We start from the raw sequence: 20,525 nt of genomic DNA, 5'->3' as shown, positions 1-20,525 counted from the left end.
AAACTAATATATTTTTGGGCAGATCGGAGGAGAGACAAGCAAACGACTGAAGGCCCTTCAGACTGATAACCGCTATAGCAGTCTCAAGCCCTTGGGAGGAAAGTTTGTCAGCAGTGCAGGAGCTATTCTGGTGGCAATGTTGGAAGCAACCGAGGAGGCTCTTCAGCAAGGTCATAGGTAACACATTGACTGGCATGTTTTAATGCCTATGTATGGAAATACCATAATGTATATACTTGTTTATAAAGTCCAGTCCAGCTGCAGCCAACATAGATCCTGATCTGCTATCATGTCAGGGTGTGTTCTTCTGATTACCACTAGAAAACTTCATAGACCCAGATCTTCTGACTCAGTATATGATGGCAGATCTGGGTCTGTACAGTTTGCAGTTGGAATCTAGTTATAAGCGAGTATGGTATGTTGATGATTCAGATTTACTTGTGTATTTGGTGATTTTGATCTCTTGTCGTGACGTGGAGAATGTGAGAGGCAACTTGCAATCAAAAAATTGAAATTCTGCACTGGACAGGCTGACCCACTAAAAATATTCATTGTCAATTTGATTTGATTTTATTGATTTCTGTCATTTGATTATGTTGTGGTCCTTACCCTGCACATCTGTCAGCAAATTATATCCTAACTGAGTGCATTTAGCAATAATCTGTTATCAGGTAGACAGTATGTGTGTATCAAATTCACATGTTGAGCCCCAATATAGTTTTGAAGATATTTTTTTTATTGGCTTAGGTACTTGTTAATTCTGCACTGATTAGTTCTGCCTAATGTTGACTTTCAGACAATAATCTGCCAACAACTACAAATGATAATCAGTTGAGAAGGGACAGTGTAACGTGAACTTGTGAGGCATTTCAAGAAAATAATATTAAAACTTTCTGCCAACAACTACAAATGATAATCAGTTGAGAAGGGACAGTGTTACATGAAGTTGTGAGGCATTTCAAGAAAATAATATTAAAACTTAATCTGTACAAGATATGGGTATAAACTTGTGCACATCTGTATTCAGTTGTGTTGCTGAAAATTTTAGTGAATTTCAGAGATAAATCTAAGCTGGTTAAGCACCAATGAGTGCTAAAACCACCAAACTCAATCAGATTTTCAGATGGTATTTTTATGAAAAAAGTGACAGATTGGCAACTGAATGTCTTGACTATTCCAGACTGCCATCACTGTGTATTTTTCAGGTTATTTTGCTAATATTGTTGATTCAGTTTCTGAAGAACGTAACTTTAACGATAACCACATGCAGTTAAAAAAATATAGCAAAATGGGGGATGGTGTGAATTACTTAAAAGTTAACAGTACATTAAGGCTGTAAACTTATGTTAGATGAGACAAAATCTATTGTAAAAAGTTGACTTTTTTCTTAAATTATTATATAAGTTAATTTTTTTATATCATAGGACTTTTTTAGTTTATTTTGTATCCATAATATCAAGGCTTCCCTCTCATGTCCAAAAATGTCTGCAAACTTTGTATCTTACTTGATAATATTGTGCCTAATCTGAATGCTACATTCTGAGTAAAATTTCCAAGTCAAGGGTAAAGTTTAATCAAGATGCTAAATTTGGAGTAAAATTTCCAAGTCAGGAGTTATGTTAAATCAGACTGCTACATTTGGAGTAAAATTGCCAAGTGCAGAGTAATGTTTAATCAGAATGCTACATTTGGAGTAAAACTGCCAAGTGCAGACTAACATTTAATCAGAATGCTACATTTGGAGTAAAACTGCCAAGTGCAGAGTAATGTTTAATCAGAATGCTACATTTGGAGTAAAACTGCCAAGTGCAGAGTAATGTTTAATCAGAATGATACATTCAGAGTAAAATTGTCCAGTCAGGAGTAACGTTAAATCAGAATGATACATTTGGAGTAAAATTGCCAAGTCAGGAGTAACATTAAATCAGAATGATACATTTGGAGTAAAATTGCCAAGTCAGGAGTAGCATTTATTACTTGAATTGTTGAGTAGTCTTATGGAGGGGCCAAATTTGCCATTAATGTTCCTTTTTGACAATTTGAAAAATATACAATGGATCACTCTGGACAGATATGGTAACATATATCCTGGTTGTCGGTGCATTCACATTAGTGTGGAGAGCGCTGTAATAAAACTTAAACTTTGTACTCCATTGATCCTGTAGCATGCAAGTGCCATTTTCAAAGGTTTCTTTCGAATTCATTGTTTTCTGTAAGTGGGTGGGTGGCAACCATGAGCATAGCTGCCAACCCTCACGAATTTGGTGTGAATTTCACGACTTTTTCAGCGATTCACAGATTCACGCCGTAAGCCAAAAATTCACGAATTTTCCAATCCTCAATTATTTTAAATCTTTAATAAAATAACCGATTTCCTGTTAAGCGCTAGTTGTGATATTCGCAGTTGCCGAAACGGTCCAGTACTGCTGGTCATGATATTAGTAGATCTACAGCCGATTAGTACAGTTTGCCCGGTAGCAAGCATTTTAGCCTATTTTAATCTATATGTATAAGAGTAGTTTTACAAATGCCTTTGAAAGAAACTGGGGCCTAACAGGAAATTTGCTCCGCGCATGCGTCAAAACACTGATTTGAGTTACCGTTCAGCATCACATATAAGATTTTGAAAATGTCTTCACCACCAAGGAAAAAGAAATGTATTACTCAAAAAGTGATGTTTAATTTGGAATATATAAAAAATTGGCCGTGCATTCTGCTGTTAAACATTGATATTCATTCATGCTTTTTGCACTCAGTGTGCCATCGCAGAGACGATGTGTGGTAGCTAGATGTGAGGAAGAATGTCGGTTGCAAAAACTCGTAGAAGTTGGGAAAATTAAGAATTCACAGATTTCAGCTCTGGAATATTTTAAACCATTGGCGGAAAACCTGCAGGCTACCAACGCTGAAGGATTATTTGTGAGTTTTCTTGTCGAACACAGTCTATCTTTTAACCTTTATCAGCTGGAGACCATGCTAAACATTTGTTCTGACAAATCATCAAATGTTCCCGGACTCGAAAATCGCTTCCAAATTTTCCTGTGGAAGAACCAAAAATGCTGCACCTCCTGTGCATTCCTCACAGCAACAGTGACAGCGAAAGAGTATTTTCTTTAGTGAGGAAAAATAAGACAGACTTTAGGGCCTCCCTAGCTGCAGAAAATTTTTCAGCAACTTTAGTCCCCAAGATCAACCAGCAGGCAAGAAATCGGAACTGTTAGAAAACAAATTTACGATCAAGCAGTTGAGGAAGTTCAAGTCTGCCACAGTATCATGTCTTGATAAATATTTCTGCATATATGTAGTGTTTTATTTTTATTTTTCGAACTTGATATAGTGTAGTATTGACGGTCGGTGTGGATGGAGTGGTCAGAGTGGATGGAGTTATTTTCATGGTATTTTTCACGAATTCATGTCCAAATTCATGACTTTTTATCCTATTTTCACTAATTGTGAGCCTGGAAGGTTGGCAGCTATGCATGAGCTACTAACCAGGTTGCGGAGTTCCTGGTGTAAGTTGTTAGAGATGATGCATAAAGAAAAATGTTTTCAATGGTTTTAAAATTAGGGTAGTCTAATTACATTATACAGTGTGACCCCGCTATAACACGGTAGTTGGGAGTCATAAAACTGAACCATGTTATATGCAACCAAGTCAGTTAACTGAAGAAAATGTACCCCAAAAAAATTGTGTGGGGGGTGTGTGGGTAATAAATGCAGGTGGTAAAATACTTGCTTCGTTGGCACAGTTACCATCTTAAATTGATGCATATTAAACGAGAAATACACCTGTAGTGAAAACAGAGAAGACATAATATAATAGTTTACTTTATTTAGAGAACCATGAATTGGTATATATATGGGAATCCTGTTTATATATAAATGTCTAATGTATAGCATGAATTGAGTATCAGCATCGTGTACTTACCTGCGAACCTCATCATATACATTGAATCCACAGTACAAGTGATTCCATCGAAAATATGCACACACACAGAGCTTTAAAATATTTATTAATTTTGTAACAGGTCATATTGGTCTGAATTCAGTGGAAAAACATGGCACAATCACGTAATGAATGATGAAACACATTTACTTTAAAGTACGTTCCAAGTCGGTAAAAATTAGTTTGGGTTTTAAGCCATCGTTGGTAGCGTTCGTAAGCATAACCTTTTTCCCTACAAAAAGGAAATTTTCACAGCACAGTTAACGTGTTCCAGTCACGTTGGAAAATGCAAAAATCCATCAGATTCCATCACTTTTATTTAAGTTTGGTACTGACTTCCTTTGAAGAAAAGTTCTTTGCTGTTATTGAAAGATTGTAGTCTTTCTTTGATGAAGGGTGCATGCGCTATTGAAGTCACCACTAAAGGACAGCTTTGGAGAACCAAGCGAATGCCCATTTCTTATTGTGGCGGCAACATCAAATAATTGTATTGCATGATTGAAACTGGTATTTTTTACATTTGCTGAGTACGTTTTCATAACAGTCAGTGCTACAAAGGTAATCTGTTTCCTTCAAAATTTCAGCAAACTATTTGATCTGGGTACCTTTTTAAAAAGGAATTGGCCGTCGTTAAGACTATTCTAGTTACTATCCCTCCATGCCTACTGAATAAGTAAGATAGAGACGCAAGTGTTCTGATGACATGGATTATTACAGAAAACGAGAGTATTCTGAAAGATTTAATTCTGAGTGAAAAGAAGAGGAATTTTACTTACCATCCACATACAAATGTCAGTCTTTGTGAATATATTAATTATTAGCGAGCGGCTGAAAATCCGATAAAAGATAGATTATGAGACAATGCCTTGTCCGGTTGATCTCTGTTACCAGAAATGTCAACAACAAAAAACCGGATATTTTACAACATACATAACTCATGCAAGATGTCAAGATAAGCGGATTATGATATAACAATGCACTGTTTAGAAGGTTTGTCAGTATGGACAAAGAATTTGTTTATGTAACAATAGATAAATGTCTGCATTTTATATCCAGTTTGCAGCTTCCTTTCATGGGGCCTCTGAATTTCTCCACTCCAAACCAATGGTTGTATATAAAAGTTTAAACAGCCAACAATGTTGGCAATAAATAAAAAAAGCCACATGGTATGTTTTGCAGTCAATAAGCAAAAACAATCCAAGTTTGCGACATCGGCAAAGACCTACATGATCCCAGAATAAACTTTTTATGCGCTTTTTTTTCTTCTTCTTACTTTTAAGAAGAAAAAATACTTTTTCGTGTACGAGAAAAATGCATATAAAATTTCAGGAGCAAAGCCACAATCGTCTTGTATTATTCATACGCGATCTCTTCCCCAAAATGATAAGCAACTGTTTAGGTTTTTTCGTACTTTTTAAGAATTTTTTTGTGCACAAGAAAAATACAAGTATATGAAATTTCGGGAGCCACGCAACAACAGCGTTATATCCGAATTCGCATTATAATGGAGCGTGCTATAGCGGGGTCACACTGTATATATATTATAATGATTAATATATATAGTGATGATAATGATTAGTATATATACTGATGATGATTAATATATATATATATATATATATATATATATATATATATATATATATATATATATATATATATATATTTTTTTTTTTTTTTTTGTTTTGATAAGTGGTTCAAAGTACTGGGCAACACCAGCTTAATTAGATGCACAAATCAATTTCAGAAAGTTTTATTTTTTTTAAAATTTATTATGGTGGGAAAAAATGTCTGGGTCAGCGGTGAGAAACACAGTTGACCAACTGGAAACAGACTTTTTGCCCAAGTAACTAAACAAGGTTCTAATTTATAGAGCAAAATGAAAACACAATTGAAATTCTAAAAAGTCAGCATGATAATGCAGCATATGTTAAGGGAAATAATAAGAAAATGTTCTAAGCATGAACATCCTGTTGTTTTCCTTATGTCCTCCATTATTGTGCTTGGGCTAAACAGTGTTACCCTTATCCAGACATACATGCAACCATCTGTCAAAGGCTTGTATTAAGGCTGTGATGGTTTGATTTGTGGTGGGTCTTAATGCCTTTTTTCAATACATGATAGGCAATACATAGCAGTCAGTACATTTGGTGGAGGAAGAACCCAGAAGACCCAGGAAAACTGACCCATGGGAAGCTTCTGGCAAGCTTTCTCACATAACCACATTGGTCAAGAGGTGAGAGTTAAATGATCAGTAAAGGCAAGCACCTATGACCACTTGATCCATGGCCCATCATTGATGGGGCATTTGTGTTCTGCACAGATACAATTTCTTCATTCATAACTCCCTCATTGTAACAGTCTTTGGGATCCATAAAAACCCATGACCCTTGAGTCTGACATGCTGCCAACCGAGCTATAAAAAAGCACCTCATATTGAGACACCTGATAAGGAGAGAGTACTGTGTCAATAGGCACTACCAGGTATTACAGGTGGCCTTTATGTATTTTAAATATCTGTGTACAGTTTAAAAACCCTGTTGTGGATTTATTTTTTGTTTTTTTAACAGTCAGGATCATGCAGTTTTAATCTCAGAGAGCCAGCTAAAGCACAGAGCTGAGAAATTATCAGAGGAAGCTTTCATTCGTCACAGAGATGAATTCCAGGGAGAAAATCTTGAGCAGGGTGAATATTAATTTCAATAATTTCTTTCACATTTTAACAAAAATTGCAGATACAATCAGAATATATTTCTGTATTATCATTTGAAACTTTAATTTTTTTCCCATCTAAGAAAAATGTCAGTATATCCCTCCAGGAGTGTGGAAGGGGCATACAGTATATGCCACCACGAATGCGGAAGGGGCCTGTAGAATATCCCTACAGGAATGTGAAATTATAATGTATCGAATTCATCACAGAAAGCAGTGATGTAAGACAGAATCTATTTGGCGGTACACATGTTAAGTGTATGGAAAACAGGTTGAAAAATGATCTTAACCATCTTTTCAGTATATGTTGTCCTGAAATATAGTTTTGGTCCCTGATGTGCAAGAGTTATTGAGGTAGTGGTGTTACGTTTATTTGGGGTTAGGAAGAAACTTGTCACTGTCAGCAGGTAAAAGTTCAAAGTTACAGTTACAAAGAAGAAAATGGTTTGTGAAAAAGTTGTGGTTCTAATTAGTTGTCAATTTCTTCTACTAGGATGCTTGTCTTGCCTTCTTAATATCATACACAAACACAACTCTGCATTCTGTGTGTGGAATAAATGTCAAGTCCAGCCTCAAAATATGACTTTTGAAAATGTTGGATAAACCTGACTGGGATCAATGCATTGGATTTTAATTATCATCTGTTAAATTACCCCCTCCCACCCCACATCATACACTGAAACGTTTCTCAATTGTCCAATCCATGACTTGGCTTTCTCTGCTAATTGACTTTATTTTTTCACTGAGACTGTTCTAATACAAGTTAAAACCTCATTAAACTGGCCACCTCTGTAAAATTTTAGCTTAACAACGTTTTACAGTTTATCATATTAAAAAAAGGATAAATGGAAGTTAGATTAGTGTTCTTAGATTTAATACCCTGCCATATCTTAGGTGAAAGATAGTGTGTCCCATATCCAACCATCTTGCATGCTCTATCACATCCATCGCAGATTTCATATCCACTCGACAACTTTAAAATGTCTTCATGGATTTAGACCAAATTCATGATGAGGTATTACATAAAAAAAAGACAGATCAAGTTTGATTTTCACTTTTTTCTACAATATGTTTTGTAGTTCTGGTCCTGTTTTGACTTTCACCTTTTCACCCTTGAATTGTATCATATTTGGCAGAGGCAACTATATAATATCAATACATCTCTAATTTTATATCATTTCTGAGGAAGGATTTTGCATGGCATGGTGGAGAATGGAGGTTTTGATCAAAAGGAGCTACATTAAGAGGAGGACCCTAAACACTTCCCCTGTGTATGTACTTCTTCCCCTTGGGATGGATGCTGCTCATCATCTTAGAGGTACAGTGCTTACAAAATATTTCTCTTAAAAATGTACTAATTTCATGATTTTGACACAAGCTGTTTTAGTTAGAAATGGCAGATTGGTGACTAATTGTATTTAATTATTAATTAATTGTTGTTTAAATGAATTTGTTAGTTGTATTGGTTTTTAGTTTAGGCTAAGCAAAGACTATATGCCATGCATCTTCTGTCAACAGTTACTTTGTTTAGAATGTTTTAACATTTGCTGTGTTCCAAACTCTCACCTGCCACCCCCACCACCCAAAAAACCATTGGATGTATTTCAACAAAGTATGGCAAAGTTCATCATAAATTAAAAAAGACCTTTACATTCTGTGTAGGTGATGTTAAACCTCTGCCAGATATATTGCTTTCAACAAAATTAGAAAAACAATTCAAAACAACTGCTTAAAACATTATTTAACCTAGTTTGACCAAAGCATCAGTACGTTAAAGATTTTAAAGTTCTTATAAATGATAACGATCAGAAATGAACATTGTTAATAAAAATAGAAACACCATTAAATGACTTTAAACAGTTATAAAGATAATTTACAGATTATGAATGAGAGCATTCTGGCATCAGTGCCGATCTTTTTTAGGATGATATGACCTATCAGTTCATCTGCCCATTTCTCATTTCACATGTTAGCTTCAGTTCTGCACCATAAGGGGTGGACTGCTTTCTAAAATGTGTGGTAGTGTGATGGACTGCCAGAAGGGAAACTATGGTAACCTGCAAGAAATTTTGGTAGCATACAATTTCAGTTGAGAAACATTTCCATTTAATGCAGCATTAAAAACATGTTGAGAGATAAAATTGCAAAGTGATAAAAGATTCAAACAAAATGTCCATGTACATGCAATGCTTTATGTTGTTATGTTAATTAATTGTAATTTAAACTTGGCAGTCAAGTGAAACTGTTTTTACTCGATAAAAGAAATAAATCGTGTAGCATAAATTATGCTGGCTATTAAAATGTTTGAGTGGGTCTTGGAACCACAATGCAATTTATATTTACTACTAAACTATAGTATTCATCATCTGTCTTGGCATTTTGCACCTCTCTGCGTTAAACTTTGTTACTTCAGTCATTAATTTTTAATTTGAAACCAATTGTTGCAGTGGGGTCCATGACAAACCAGATGGGAGTTTTTGTGCTAACACAGCATCCATATTTATGTGGACAAATCTATTTTGATAAATTTGTACAGTAAATTTACAGTTCTTAAAACTACTTCCTGTACATACTGTAAAATTTGTGGGCAAATTTGTTCCATATTTTTCTTTCTTCCAGGTTTTTTGGTGAGAAATCGAACTTGAAATTTAAAATATCCAGTTTTCCTTCTGCATATATGTAGTCCAAAGATCGCACTCCTAAAATTGGACTTTTCCAATAAACAGAAAGTGACTTTGTGCTTGCTTGCATGTTGTTTACATGGAAACTTCCATTTGGTCTTCAGCATGAAGGAGATACCATTGTTAGGGATTCCAGACCAACAACTGGGTTAGAAATTACAAATTAATGAAATGACAAAATTTTGTGCATTATTTATATCCCTTTGTTTTAAAAATAGAAGGATATAGTCTGCATGAAGGGGAAGGTTTGCCTACTTCATAGTAAAAGGCATCAGATTCGGACGTTAGTCCAACAGGATTTAAAATTATTACTCAGAGATTTAAGTAGTCCAAAAAGAAAATTTGTTAGTCCCTGGTGAATGTACTACTGATTTGTCTGCAACACAGAACTTTAGCAAGCTTTTTTAATATTGTCCAGTTGGGGGTAATCAGCAGCTTATCAGTTTTGGGGTCAGAGGTTATGGTCCTTGACTGCAAGAATAAAATGGTTTCTACACAGTAACATTAGTTCAATATCACATAACTGAACCAAACTTTGTGGGTAGCTTGCACTTTGGGCAAGGAATAAGCTTATCAATTTTGGGATCAAAAGGATAAAGGGCTAGGTCACTGTAACAGCAAGAAAAAAAATTGTTTTATTAAATAACATTAGTTTTATATCCTGAATCTGGACTAAAATGTTTTGGATAGCTTGTACATGGGGTAAGGAAGAACCCTATTGATTAGGGAGTCAAGGGTCTTGGTTACTCTTGACTAAATGAAGAAAAATGGTTTCAGGAAAAAATTCACTTCTGGACTCCATACCTTCCATACCTGCCAGATCATTTACCATGCAGAAAGCACAATTTTTGACTCACTTCAACATGATTACATTTCTAAAAACGCTATTTCCAGCAACTTTTTGGCAAAAAAATATAGACCTTTTTGGATATCATGATAGATTCATGACTAGTGCAGTGCTATCACACCAGGGCAGTTTATATAGTTAATTGTCATAGAAGCATTTATAATATACAGGCAGTCAGAGATAAACACCACTGCACATATTACATAATAAACTGACAATAGCTAAGGGGACTTTATGTTTGGTATTAATTTTACACTGCCAAAGGAGAGCCCATTTGCAAAAGTAAAGTAAGCAAAGTGGAACAAGTCAGTTTATTTGAAGTTTGGTTAGTCAGGAATGCATGTTGCAGAAACAAAAATTAAACTGTTTTGTTGCCTTTAATGAAAATGTTTAAACTATTTATTAAAGATTCTTGGATAGTTTTTGTGATCAGGAGCAGTATTCCTCAGAAGTCAGATTTTACTCTGGGGATAAAATGCAAAAAGTGATTGCTTTGTTAGTTGGAACGGTAAAGTAAACACTCTGGCAGATTCATTTTTATAGGCAAATGTCAAAACTTAGAGAAGGATACACATGTGTGAAGTGGTAAAAACCAAGCAAAACTATATTTCACTCCTGGGTGATGGAGTTTGACTTTATGAAACTCAGCAGCAAGGGGGCATCATATACTTTTAACATACTGCAAATACTGTATGAATGTTAGTCATTCAGGAGTCATCATCATCACTGGTGACTCAGTCTCAAAAGACCATGCGAATAGTGCCCTTGGGCTGTTGTCTGTCTCTGTTGGCATCATCTGCTGTGGCTGTGCAGGCCTATATGTGAGTGACAGTCCCTATTTCAGTTGGTGCAGACATACTGGGAAGTCTGCGTTACTGTGGTTGCTGCTGCGTTCTTCTTTCTCTTGCGTTTCTCTGCCACCAACTGGCCTCTCCTTGCATCAGTGACTGATATGCCATTGTTTACCGTCAGTTTCCAGGTGTCTTGGTCCTCGGCCAGCTCTTCCCAGCCATCGGTTGAAACGTTGCATGCCTTCATGTCCCTCTTGCATACATCCTTGAAACGGAGTGAGGGGCGTCCGACTCTTCTTATGCCAGTGGCCAGCTGTCCATATAGGATGTCCTTTGGCAGCCTTCCATCCTTCATGCGTCGGACGTGTCCCAGCCATCAAAGGCGGCATTTGCTCAGCAGGGGGTACTTGCACGCTGCAGGATCTCGCTATGTGGAACACGGTCTTGCCAGCTGATTTTCAGGATGCATTTTAGGCACCATATATGGAAGGAGTTGAGCCAACGTTCTTGCCTCATGTAGGTACTCCAGGTCTCACTTCCATATAGAAGGGTGCTGAGAACACAAGCCTGGTAGACTCGGACCTTGGTGTGCTCTGTCAGCGCGTTGTTTACCCACACCCTCTTTGTTAATCGAGCCATGATGGTGTTTGCCTTTCCAAGCCTTCTGTCCAGCTCCATATCAATCAAGAGAGTGTTGCTGATGGTTGACCCTAGGTAGGTAAAGTTGTTGACTGCTTCCAGGGTGACACCGTTGATTTTGATGGAAGGGGCAATGGTGGTATCTTGCACGCTGACATTTGTTTTTGCCAAGCTGATGGTGAGACCAAACTGCATGCAGGCATCAGCAAAACGGTCCCCCAGTCTCTGGAGGGCTTCCTCGGTGTGGGTCACAAGAGCTGCATCATCTGCAATAAGCATCTCCCTGATGAGCACAGCTCTCACTTTGGTCTTTGAGCACAGTCGTGCCAGGTTGAACAGCCTCCTGTCAGACCTGGTGTGTAGATATATGAGATATATGCCATCTGTGGATGTGTCAAAGGCGTAGGACAGGAGCAGGGAGAAGAAGATCCCAAAAAGTGTTGGTGCCAGCACGCAGCCCTGCTTCACGCCGCTGTTAATTGGGAAGAAGGTTGAGGAGGATCCATCATACAGGACTGTTCCCTTCATATCTGCATGGAAATTGATTGTCATGCTGAGGACTTTTGGGGGGCAACCGATCTTACTCAGAAGTTCAAAAAGGCCCTTCCTGCTGACCAAGTCAAAGGCCTTGGTGAGGTCGATGAACATCATGTAGAGTGGTTGACCTTGCTCTCTGCTCTTCTCTTGGAGTTGTCGTAGGGAGAAGATCATGTCTGTCATCGACCTGCCTGCTCTGAAGCCACACTGTGATTCCGGGTACACCCGGTCCGCCAGCAAATGCAGCCTGTTGAGTATGATGCGAGCATACACTTTACCAACGATACTCAAGAGCGAGATCCCTCTGTAATTATTACAGTCATTCAGGAGTACTGTATACAATATCTGTCAACATACCAACACCACCCTGCATCAGGTCAGATGCAGAAAGAGCATTTTCAGTGCTTAGAAAAATTCAATACCATCATGTTTTGAATGAGTGCAGATGAAAAGCAATGATATTTGCATCACTTTCAAAATCCTCCAATGAATTATGGAGATCAGCACTCAGTCAAAACAGGTTAATATTGTATCTCAGTCCAGTAGATTTTAAAGGCAGAAACTTTGTGTATTTTATTATTGAATGTATTTTCTTTAATTCACTTTTAAATTTCCAGTTATTTTCTATAGGTCTATATTATTAGATAACTTATTCTTGCTTGTACAACTTACGTGTGCAACATGCTTGGATGCATGGTCCTCCCCACCCTTGCCCACCCCCCATGATGCCCTCCCCATCTTGGGACTGCTGAACTCTTTCTGAGTCTCAGAAAAAACCCAGCAATGTATAGAAGGTTGGCAGATATGACCTTCACAACAAAATCCATTTCTCATTCTTTGCTTTGATACCACAGCTATCTATAATGCTGAAAATGTAAAATATACATTAGGATAAGTACAAAAAAAACACTTATACTGGCCACCATGTATAAAATGTCGTTAAACCCAACAACAACAAAAAACACTGAAACTGATTGATTACAATTTAATTTAAATGCAAAACTTCATGCACATGAAAACGTGTGTGAAATTCTACAGGCTTTACCTCATGTATAATAATAAATAAGTATTTACTCTATGTTGATGTCTATCTATTTTCCAAAGTACGTAGAATTTTCATTTATAAATACATTTTCGCATGTAACTGCTAAATAAATAATCTACTGATTAGTCCCATTTTTCAAGGCGCATTTTAAAGAGGTCTCTCAATTAATATCCTCAAAATCTTGTGATTTTAATTTTCTTTGTTCCCTTTAAAATTACAAATCACATCCTTGTCAATTAATCGAGGCCCCGGGTGGGTGAGTTGTCTGAATTGCTGCCATCTCACCTCTGTTCACATTAGTTTGAGTCTTGGCTTTGCCTATGTGGGTATATGAGTAAACATGCCATTAGTTTCCCTTGTGTCTGTGGTTCTTCCCAGAGGTTTAACAGGTTCTTTCTTCACGGTAATACCAGTCTACCATGTGTGTAGCCAGTCTTGTGTTGAGAAATGGCATTGAACAAAATAGAACAGTTAGCTAAGAACTTGCTCATGAATTAATAATACTAATGTATCTTTACAGTTTAGCGTATTTTGTACCAATAGATGCTTCTTAATAAGGTCACTAGCAGACGATATTCTGCCCATTTTACCAGGATGACTGGCAACCTGGCAGTTTTTCCTATATGCGGTCATCAAAATTTACCATTTTTAACAAGGCACACTGAAGCAGTCAAAGTAAAAATCACAAATATAGATACTGATAGAAAGCTTGATTTGTGTTCTCTTTATTTATGTAATTTTTCATAAAAGTATCTTGAGATTCATTGAATTTATTTCAACTTCTAAACACCATCTAAAGTCAATGGTAAATTTGCCAGCTGACCACAAATATGGCGGCTGATGATGTCATTCAGGAACTATCTATACATTCAGTACTAGCCATCACAGTATATGCATTGATAACACTACCATTCACCTGAACTTTATGGATTTGTTTTTGGACACAAGGTCACTCAGCAACAAGCTGTTCCTGTGAGGCAGTTTTGTGGTAAAATTCACCTTGAGCAGAAGTGCATATATATAGCAAAACTGGTTTTAAAAGAAAAGGTTTACAGTCATTAGTTTTATTCAAGCAGCTGTGCCGTTATTTTTCCAGAGTTTATGCTTTGATAGCGTCTTTAAAACACCTGAGAACTTAAATACTTTCAATTACAATGGTGTTAGCTGTGTGGATAAAAGAAACTAGCACTTTCCTTTAGATCTCTGCATTTATGCCAGATTTTAGCAGTGAATAACTTACTAAATAATCGACTTAATTACTTTACTGTGAACCGTTCCAATGGCCTAGTGGTTAGAGTGGCCGCCTCGGATGCAGGAGGTTGTGGGTTCGATCCCTGGCCGAGTCATACCAAAGATTTACAAAATTGGTACTAACAGCTGCCTCGCTTGGCGCTCAGCATTAAGAGGTTAGTGTTAGGACTGGCCGGCCTGGTGTCAGGATAATGTGACTGGGTGGGACATCATGCTACATGTCTGCGGCATGATGCCCCAGTGCTAGACATCACTATAAACTGCCACACTGCAGACATCGTAGAGATATGACTGAAAAATTGTTAAAGCTACGTTAAAAATCCAAATCACACACACACATACTTTACTGTGGATTAAACCAGTTTGCTCACAAATGAGTATTTTTATTAATTGATCAAATTAATTACTGAAGTATGGATCAAACCAGTTTGCTCACAAATGAGTTGAAGTGAATGTATGTACAGTAGTCCCCCTCTTGAACGGCCCCCCTGACCAGCAGCCACCCGCTCCTTATGGCCAGAATCCGTTGGCACCGACGAGTTTGTGTTCAAAAGGCCACCCGATTAATGCGACCAGCGGCCAGCATATTAGTGCAATAATATAAAATTTACCTCTCACAAGCGGCCGCATTTTAATTTAATATGTATCCAGAACCAGTATTTTATTCATAACGCGTGTTAAGTAATCCGAGTTGTTTCCCGATGTCAGGTTTTCGTTACTGAAAGAAGTGTTGACTAAAGTACATGTACCACTAAGGTTAATATTATATCATTTACGCCTCACGAGAATCCACATTTATTCCATTAAGCCGAGAAAGACTCAAATTTTAATCGATACAAAAGGGCAAGTACATGTAATCCAGTTAGCCTTACTGCTGTGTTATGATAAGATGTCCGGTTTAGTCACTCTGATAATTGTTAAAATTACAATTATTTAACAGTAATAACAGCTGAGAAGTGGCAGCATCAATGTACAGCTGGAAAATGATTTGATAGCCTTTATGGCTTCCCTTAGTAAGATGTTGAGCTTGTTCACTTTGATAATTAGTGGCTATTACTACTGACAATAATTGTCAAAATTACAAATTCTAACGGCCTGCGAGGTCAAATCTGCGTGATTTTAATGGTACATATCGAAGCCATTTTGGCTTCTCTCACTTACTGTAAAGAAATGTATAAAAAATAATAGGGTACCAGACTGCGACTAACGAATCACATGACAAGATCACTTCCTTAAAAAACACGGCAATTTGTTTAGATGCATAAAATATTGTTTTATCAGTATTGTAGTTGGCAACATGAATAACTTACTGCAAAAAATTCAACACGTCATAGAGCAAAAGAAAAATTCTCAGTTTAGAAGAGAAAGTGAAAGTAATTAAACTGACCGAGAGGTGGGGTGTGTGTGTGTCAAGGATCCTTGCAGAAAACTAATGTCGGAAAGACTCATATAAACAATATCGTGAAAGAGAGAAACAATTCTGCAGAAGTGGGAAGGTGAAATGGATGGAGAAAGGAAGATTGTCTGAGCCAGGAGATGTTTGTATCCTGATTTAAATGACAAAAAAAAGCAACAATTTTGTCAGTTAATTGGGATATGACGACTTTACCGCAAGTAACGGATGGTTGCACAGATTTCAAGTGCGACACAATATTAAGTGTTCTGTCCTTAGTGGAGAATCAGCTGATGTTAATAATGTAATTGTCGAAGATTGGAACAAAAGACTAAACGATATATGCAGGGGAGACTGGTTTGTTTTTTTAGACTGTTACCAACAAAGTGACAGATGATGTGATCTGTAACATAATTATAAAGACAGTTTTAAAACTTCATCAATGATTATTCATAACATTCTTTTGAAAATGATGAAACAGTTTGTTTCACAACATGCATGTGATTTTTTAAATGATAATATTAAATGTTTTAGAATTAAATGTAGTTGTGACTTTCTTCATATGTATTTACTATTCGCATTGTCATCCCCCTCTAGAAAGGCCACCCTCATTATAAGGCCACTTTCCTGCTGCAATAGGGGTGGCCTTATAAGAGGGGGACTACTGTATGCTCATTTACATAGACATAGGCATTATTGTTTCTTTGTAAATGATAGATCCCAAAATTAAGTACCCAAACTTTTTACCCAAACCACAAAATTTGAAACCCTTGAAAATAAAGTGTTACACAGTACAATACTCTGTTATAGTACTTTTGTCATACAAATGATAATGGATCTGCCATCAAATATGGTTGTCATTACTAAAAATAGAGACACATTTAAGCAAGATTTTCTCAAAAGCCAATGAAAAGAACTTAATCAAATTTGACAGAGGATCTTGGCTTCAGAACCTTTCATTTTCAATGTATATAGATCATTTTGATCCATTTTTCAATAAAAAAAAAGGTGCTGAAAATAGAAAGAAAATCATGTAAATAATCTCACCTCAAAACCAAAACATCCAGATTTAATATATTATTCTAAATTCAAACCCTTTAAAATTCATACAGATGTTGCCAATCAGCCATCATAATTGTCTGCCATTGTTGCCAATTATACTTAGCAAGCTGCTGTTACATGTGGCTGTTTGGTTTAAGTTACATTTATGATATCTGGCCCACTTGGGCTTCTGATTTGAATATTTTGAATTTTTACTTTGGCTGCAGAAGGGGTGGGACATATTTGTTTTACAGACACATATCAACTTTTTGTTTTCTCTGCATCATCATAACTCAATGATTTTGTTCATCAATGTAACCCAACATATTTCTTGGTCTAATTCTGCTTTGGGTCAGGTAATTTTGAACAAGGATACCTGACTTAACACTAGGATTTATCTTTCACAGGGACAACAAATATGTTACCTACAAGCTCTACATCCATTTCTGCTACCTCAAAAAATCATTTACAGTTCTCTAACCAAACTGCCCTTGCTCCTTGGGAAATCAGGTACAGGAGTATTGCTTCTTCTGTTGGGGAAGACTCCCTTTATACAAATGATAATGGAAGTGATGGGTAAGTATTTCATTTTTGTTAAAAAAATAATATTTGTATTGCATGGAATGGTTGCTCCCTTGTATTTGAGAGGAAACATGTTGAATGTGCAGTGATCCAACATTGTGAAAAATGAAACTTGTCTTAGTGATACTCACTTGTAATATGTTGGAATATTTAGCTTTGTGCACAGAAATTATATTGTTACGTAGTTAAGGGTCCAGGCAATCCAAAGTCACCAATAATTTAAAACGTGGTGTGCATTTTCTTGTCCTACCTTAAGTTTCATAATTAAGATGCATACAGTACTCTGTCATTATAATACTGCCATGGGAGCTATAGAGTGTACTGTCTAATAGTGAGATGACCTTATGGTTAAGTGCATGATAAATACAGTACACTGTGTTATGTATATTTGATTTGACTTATATTTGATTTAATTTAATTATTTGCTTGTTAGCTTAAAAAAAATTAATTCCATTACATGCTATTGTAATGTAATTTTATTTACTGTGTTTGTTATTTTCCAGAAATTCAGTTCAGTTTGACCTGACCTAAACACTAATAATAGAAACTTTGTATCTAATGCTGACCTAACCACTCCGGTGGCCTGGTGGTTAGAGCGTCTGCCTCGGATGCAGAGGTCATGGGTTTGATTCCCAGCCAAGTCATACCAAAAACTTACAAAAATGGTACTAACAGCTGCTTTGGTTGGCGCTCAGCATTGAGAGGTTAGTGTTAGGACTGGTTGGCCCGGTGTTTGGATAATATGACTGGGTGGGACATCATACTACATGTCTGCGGCATGATGCCCCAGTGCTAGACATCACTATAAACTGTCACACTGCAGACATCGTAGCGATATGACTGAAAAATTGTTAAAGCTACGTTTAAAATCCAAATCACACACACACACTAATGCTGACCTAATTCCTGATCTTGATTCAGAAATCAGTAAGAGTTGAAGTAAACAACTTTTTTATATTTTTTTAATATTCTTTCTTAGGGGCCCCGAGTGGCCGAGTGGTCTAAAGCGCTCACCATTATGGATCACTGCCATCTCACCTCTGCCTGCGTGGGTTCGAGTCCAAGGCTTGACTAGTGTGGGTATGTTGGAAAGCCTGCCAGTAGCTTCTCGTGGGTCGGTGGTTCTTCCCTGGGTTTTCCAGGGTTTTTCCTCTGCCAGTTATACTGGCTGCCATGTATAGCCTATCTTGTGCTGAAAAATGGCATTAAACCCTAGAACAACAACAATATTCTTTCTTAGAGTAGATTCATAAAGTGAAATTGAGGCCATACTCAGAGTAGGTGACAAATACCATGTAGCAGTTTTTCCAGTGGATTGACCCACATCCAGGCATATGTTTTGCGCTGTAGCTAGATTTAATATTAACGTATTGCAAAATAATAGTTATTCTTGCCATAACACTTGAGAAGTCCATGTGTTTTATGTTGTGACCAGTTTGAGCTGAATTAATTTTTCTGCAAATTATTTGGATTCAAAGAGATTATTTTTCCCCGGAAATGCTTGTACTCTAAATGAATTCTTGGACAAGGACAGTTATTGAAATTTACAAAGAATTCAAACACTGGATATTATTTTCTTTGACACTGACCACAGCATACATCATCACCTTCCATTTTGGTTTTCATCGGGATTTTAACTTAGTTTCATTAGAACATTTTATTACTTGGACCTCTTTTTAATTCTTGGATTATTTTTGGATTTGATTCATAAAACGTTGTTTTTTAGGGAAGTAAATTATTTGTTAAATTTTACAAAGCTTGTTGTCTTCGCTCTTTTCTTATTGCGTTCCAAAACATAACATCTGTCATTATAACACTGTCCATGGGAGTTATAGTTGTTGTTTGGTTTAATGCCATTTTTCAGCACACTATACATGGCAGCCAGTATTAATGGTGGAGAAAGAACTGGGGAAAATCCCCAGAAATAACCACTGACCCACGAGAAGCTACTGGCAAGCTTTCTCACATACCCACATTGGCCGAATCTGAGACTCGAACCCACTCAGATAGAGGTGAGATGGCATTGATCCATAACGGAGCACTTTAGACCACTCTGCCACTCGGAGTCCCCAGTGGGAGTTATATAGTATACTGTCTAATGGTGAGATGACCTTATGGTGAAGTACATGATACATACAGTACTTCCTCATTATAACACTGCCCATGGGAGCCATATAGTATACTGTTTAATAGTGAGACTGCCTTATAATGAAGACAGTGATGCATACAATTTTACTACCACTTTATGGAATAGGTTCCATGATAATACACATAATAAAAACTGTGTTTTAATGAAGGTGTGTTACAATGAAGGGTCTAATAGTGATGCAGTTCACAGATCCTTTTTCAGTGTTTGATGGAATAAATATTCTCAAATTTAAATATAGTTTATTTGACATTGCTTTCACATGTTATAAACTAATGTTTCAAATATTGGGGTGAAGCTGCGTAACACCCATCACTGTTTGATAAGAATTGCATGGATGTGGACTAAACCCATCATTGTTGTTATGGCTGAATCATAGCAATAAACTGGTATAGATAGTGTTATTACCCACCAATATCATGGACGATATTTATTCTTTATTTTACTTTATTGGTTAAACAAGAAATGTTAAAATTCTAACTAACATTCTACTGATGAAAAACGATGTTCGTGTGTTTTCTGTATGAATCAGTCACATACAGCAGGAAGTAAACAACATGGATTATGTTGAGCTTGTTTTCTTTGTTTTAGTTTCACATCTGTCTGCACAATTCTTGGTGCAGCTAGCGTTCCTATGACCTTGGTAAATGGAACATTTCAGGGCCTTACAACTTTATTTAATCCAAAACAATAATTTAGAGGTAGACATGTTTGAATAGCTTTAGATGTGTATCATTAATACATGACTTGCATCAGAAGTTACTTTGTGATTTGTGATATGTGTCATATCAGTGAATTGCCAGTACTCAGCTCTTATTGTACTGCAATACCTTCAAATAATTTTAAATGACAAATTGTTTTAATTTTCTGCACTCATAGGTAGAGAACATTCTGTGAGAAGTTTTCCTCATTAT

General features: G+C 36.6%; 1 protein-coding gene across 1 annotated transcript in view; it reads left to right on the top strand.

Annotated features, from left to right (window-relative positions):
• Positions 1 to 20,525, top strand: part of LOC149795333 (uncharacterized) — a 56,992-nt gene that overhangs the window by 14,323 nt on the left and 22,144 nt on the right. Inside the window, exons 3-6 of the mRNA XM_089965102.1 lie at positions 23 to 177; positions 6,517 to 6,632; positions 7,848 to 7,976; positions 17,291 to 17,459. Coding sequence (XP_089821228.1) covers positions 23 to 177; positions 6,517 to 6,632; positions 7,848 to 7,976; positions 17,291 to 17,459 — 569 coding nt within the window. The remainder of the gene's footprint in view (positions 1 to 22; positions 178 to 6,516; positions 6,633 to 7,847; positions 7,977 to 17,290; positions 17,460 to 20,525) is intronic.

Source organism: Sinohyriopsis cumingii, chromosome 7 (assembly GCF_028554795.1).
Source record: "Sinohyriopsis cumingii isolate HCF-2022 chromosome 7, ASM2855479v2, whole genome shotgun sequence".
Lineage (NCBI taxonomy): Eukaryota > Metazoa > Mollusca > Bivalvia > Unionida > Unionidae > Sinohyriopsis > Sinohyriopsis cumingii.
The sequence above is the reverse complement of the archived record's forward strand: the minus strand, read 5'-3'. Positions and strand labels throughout refer to the sequence as shown.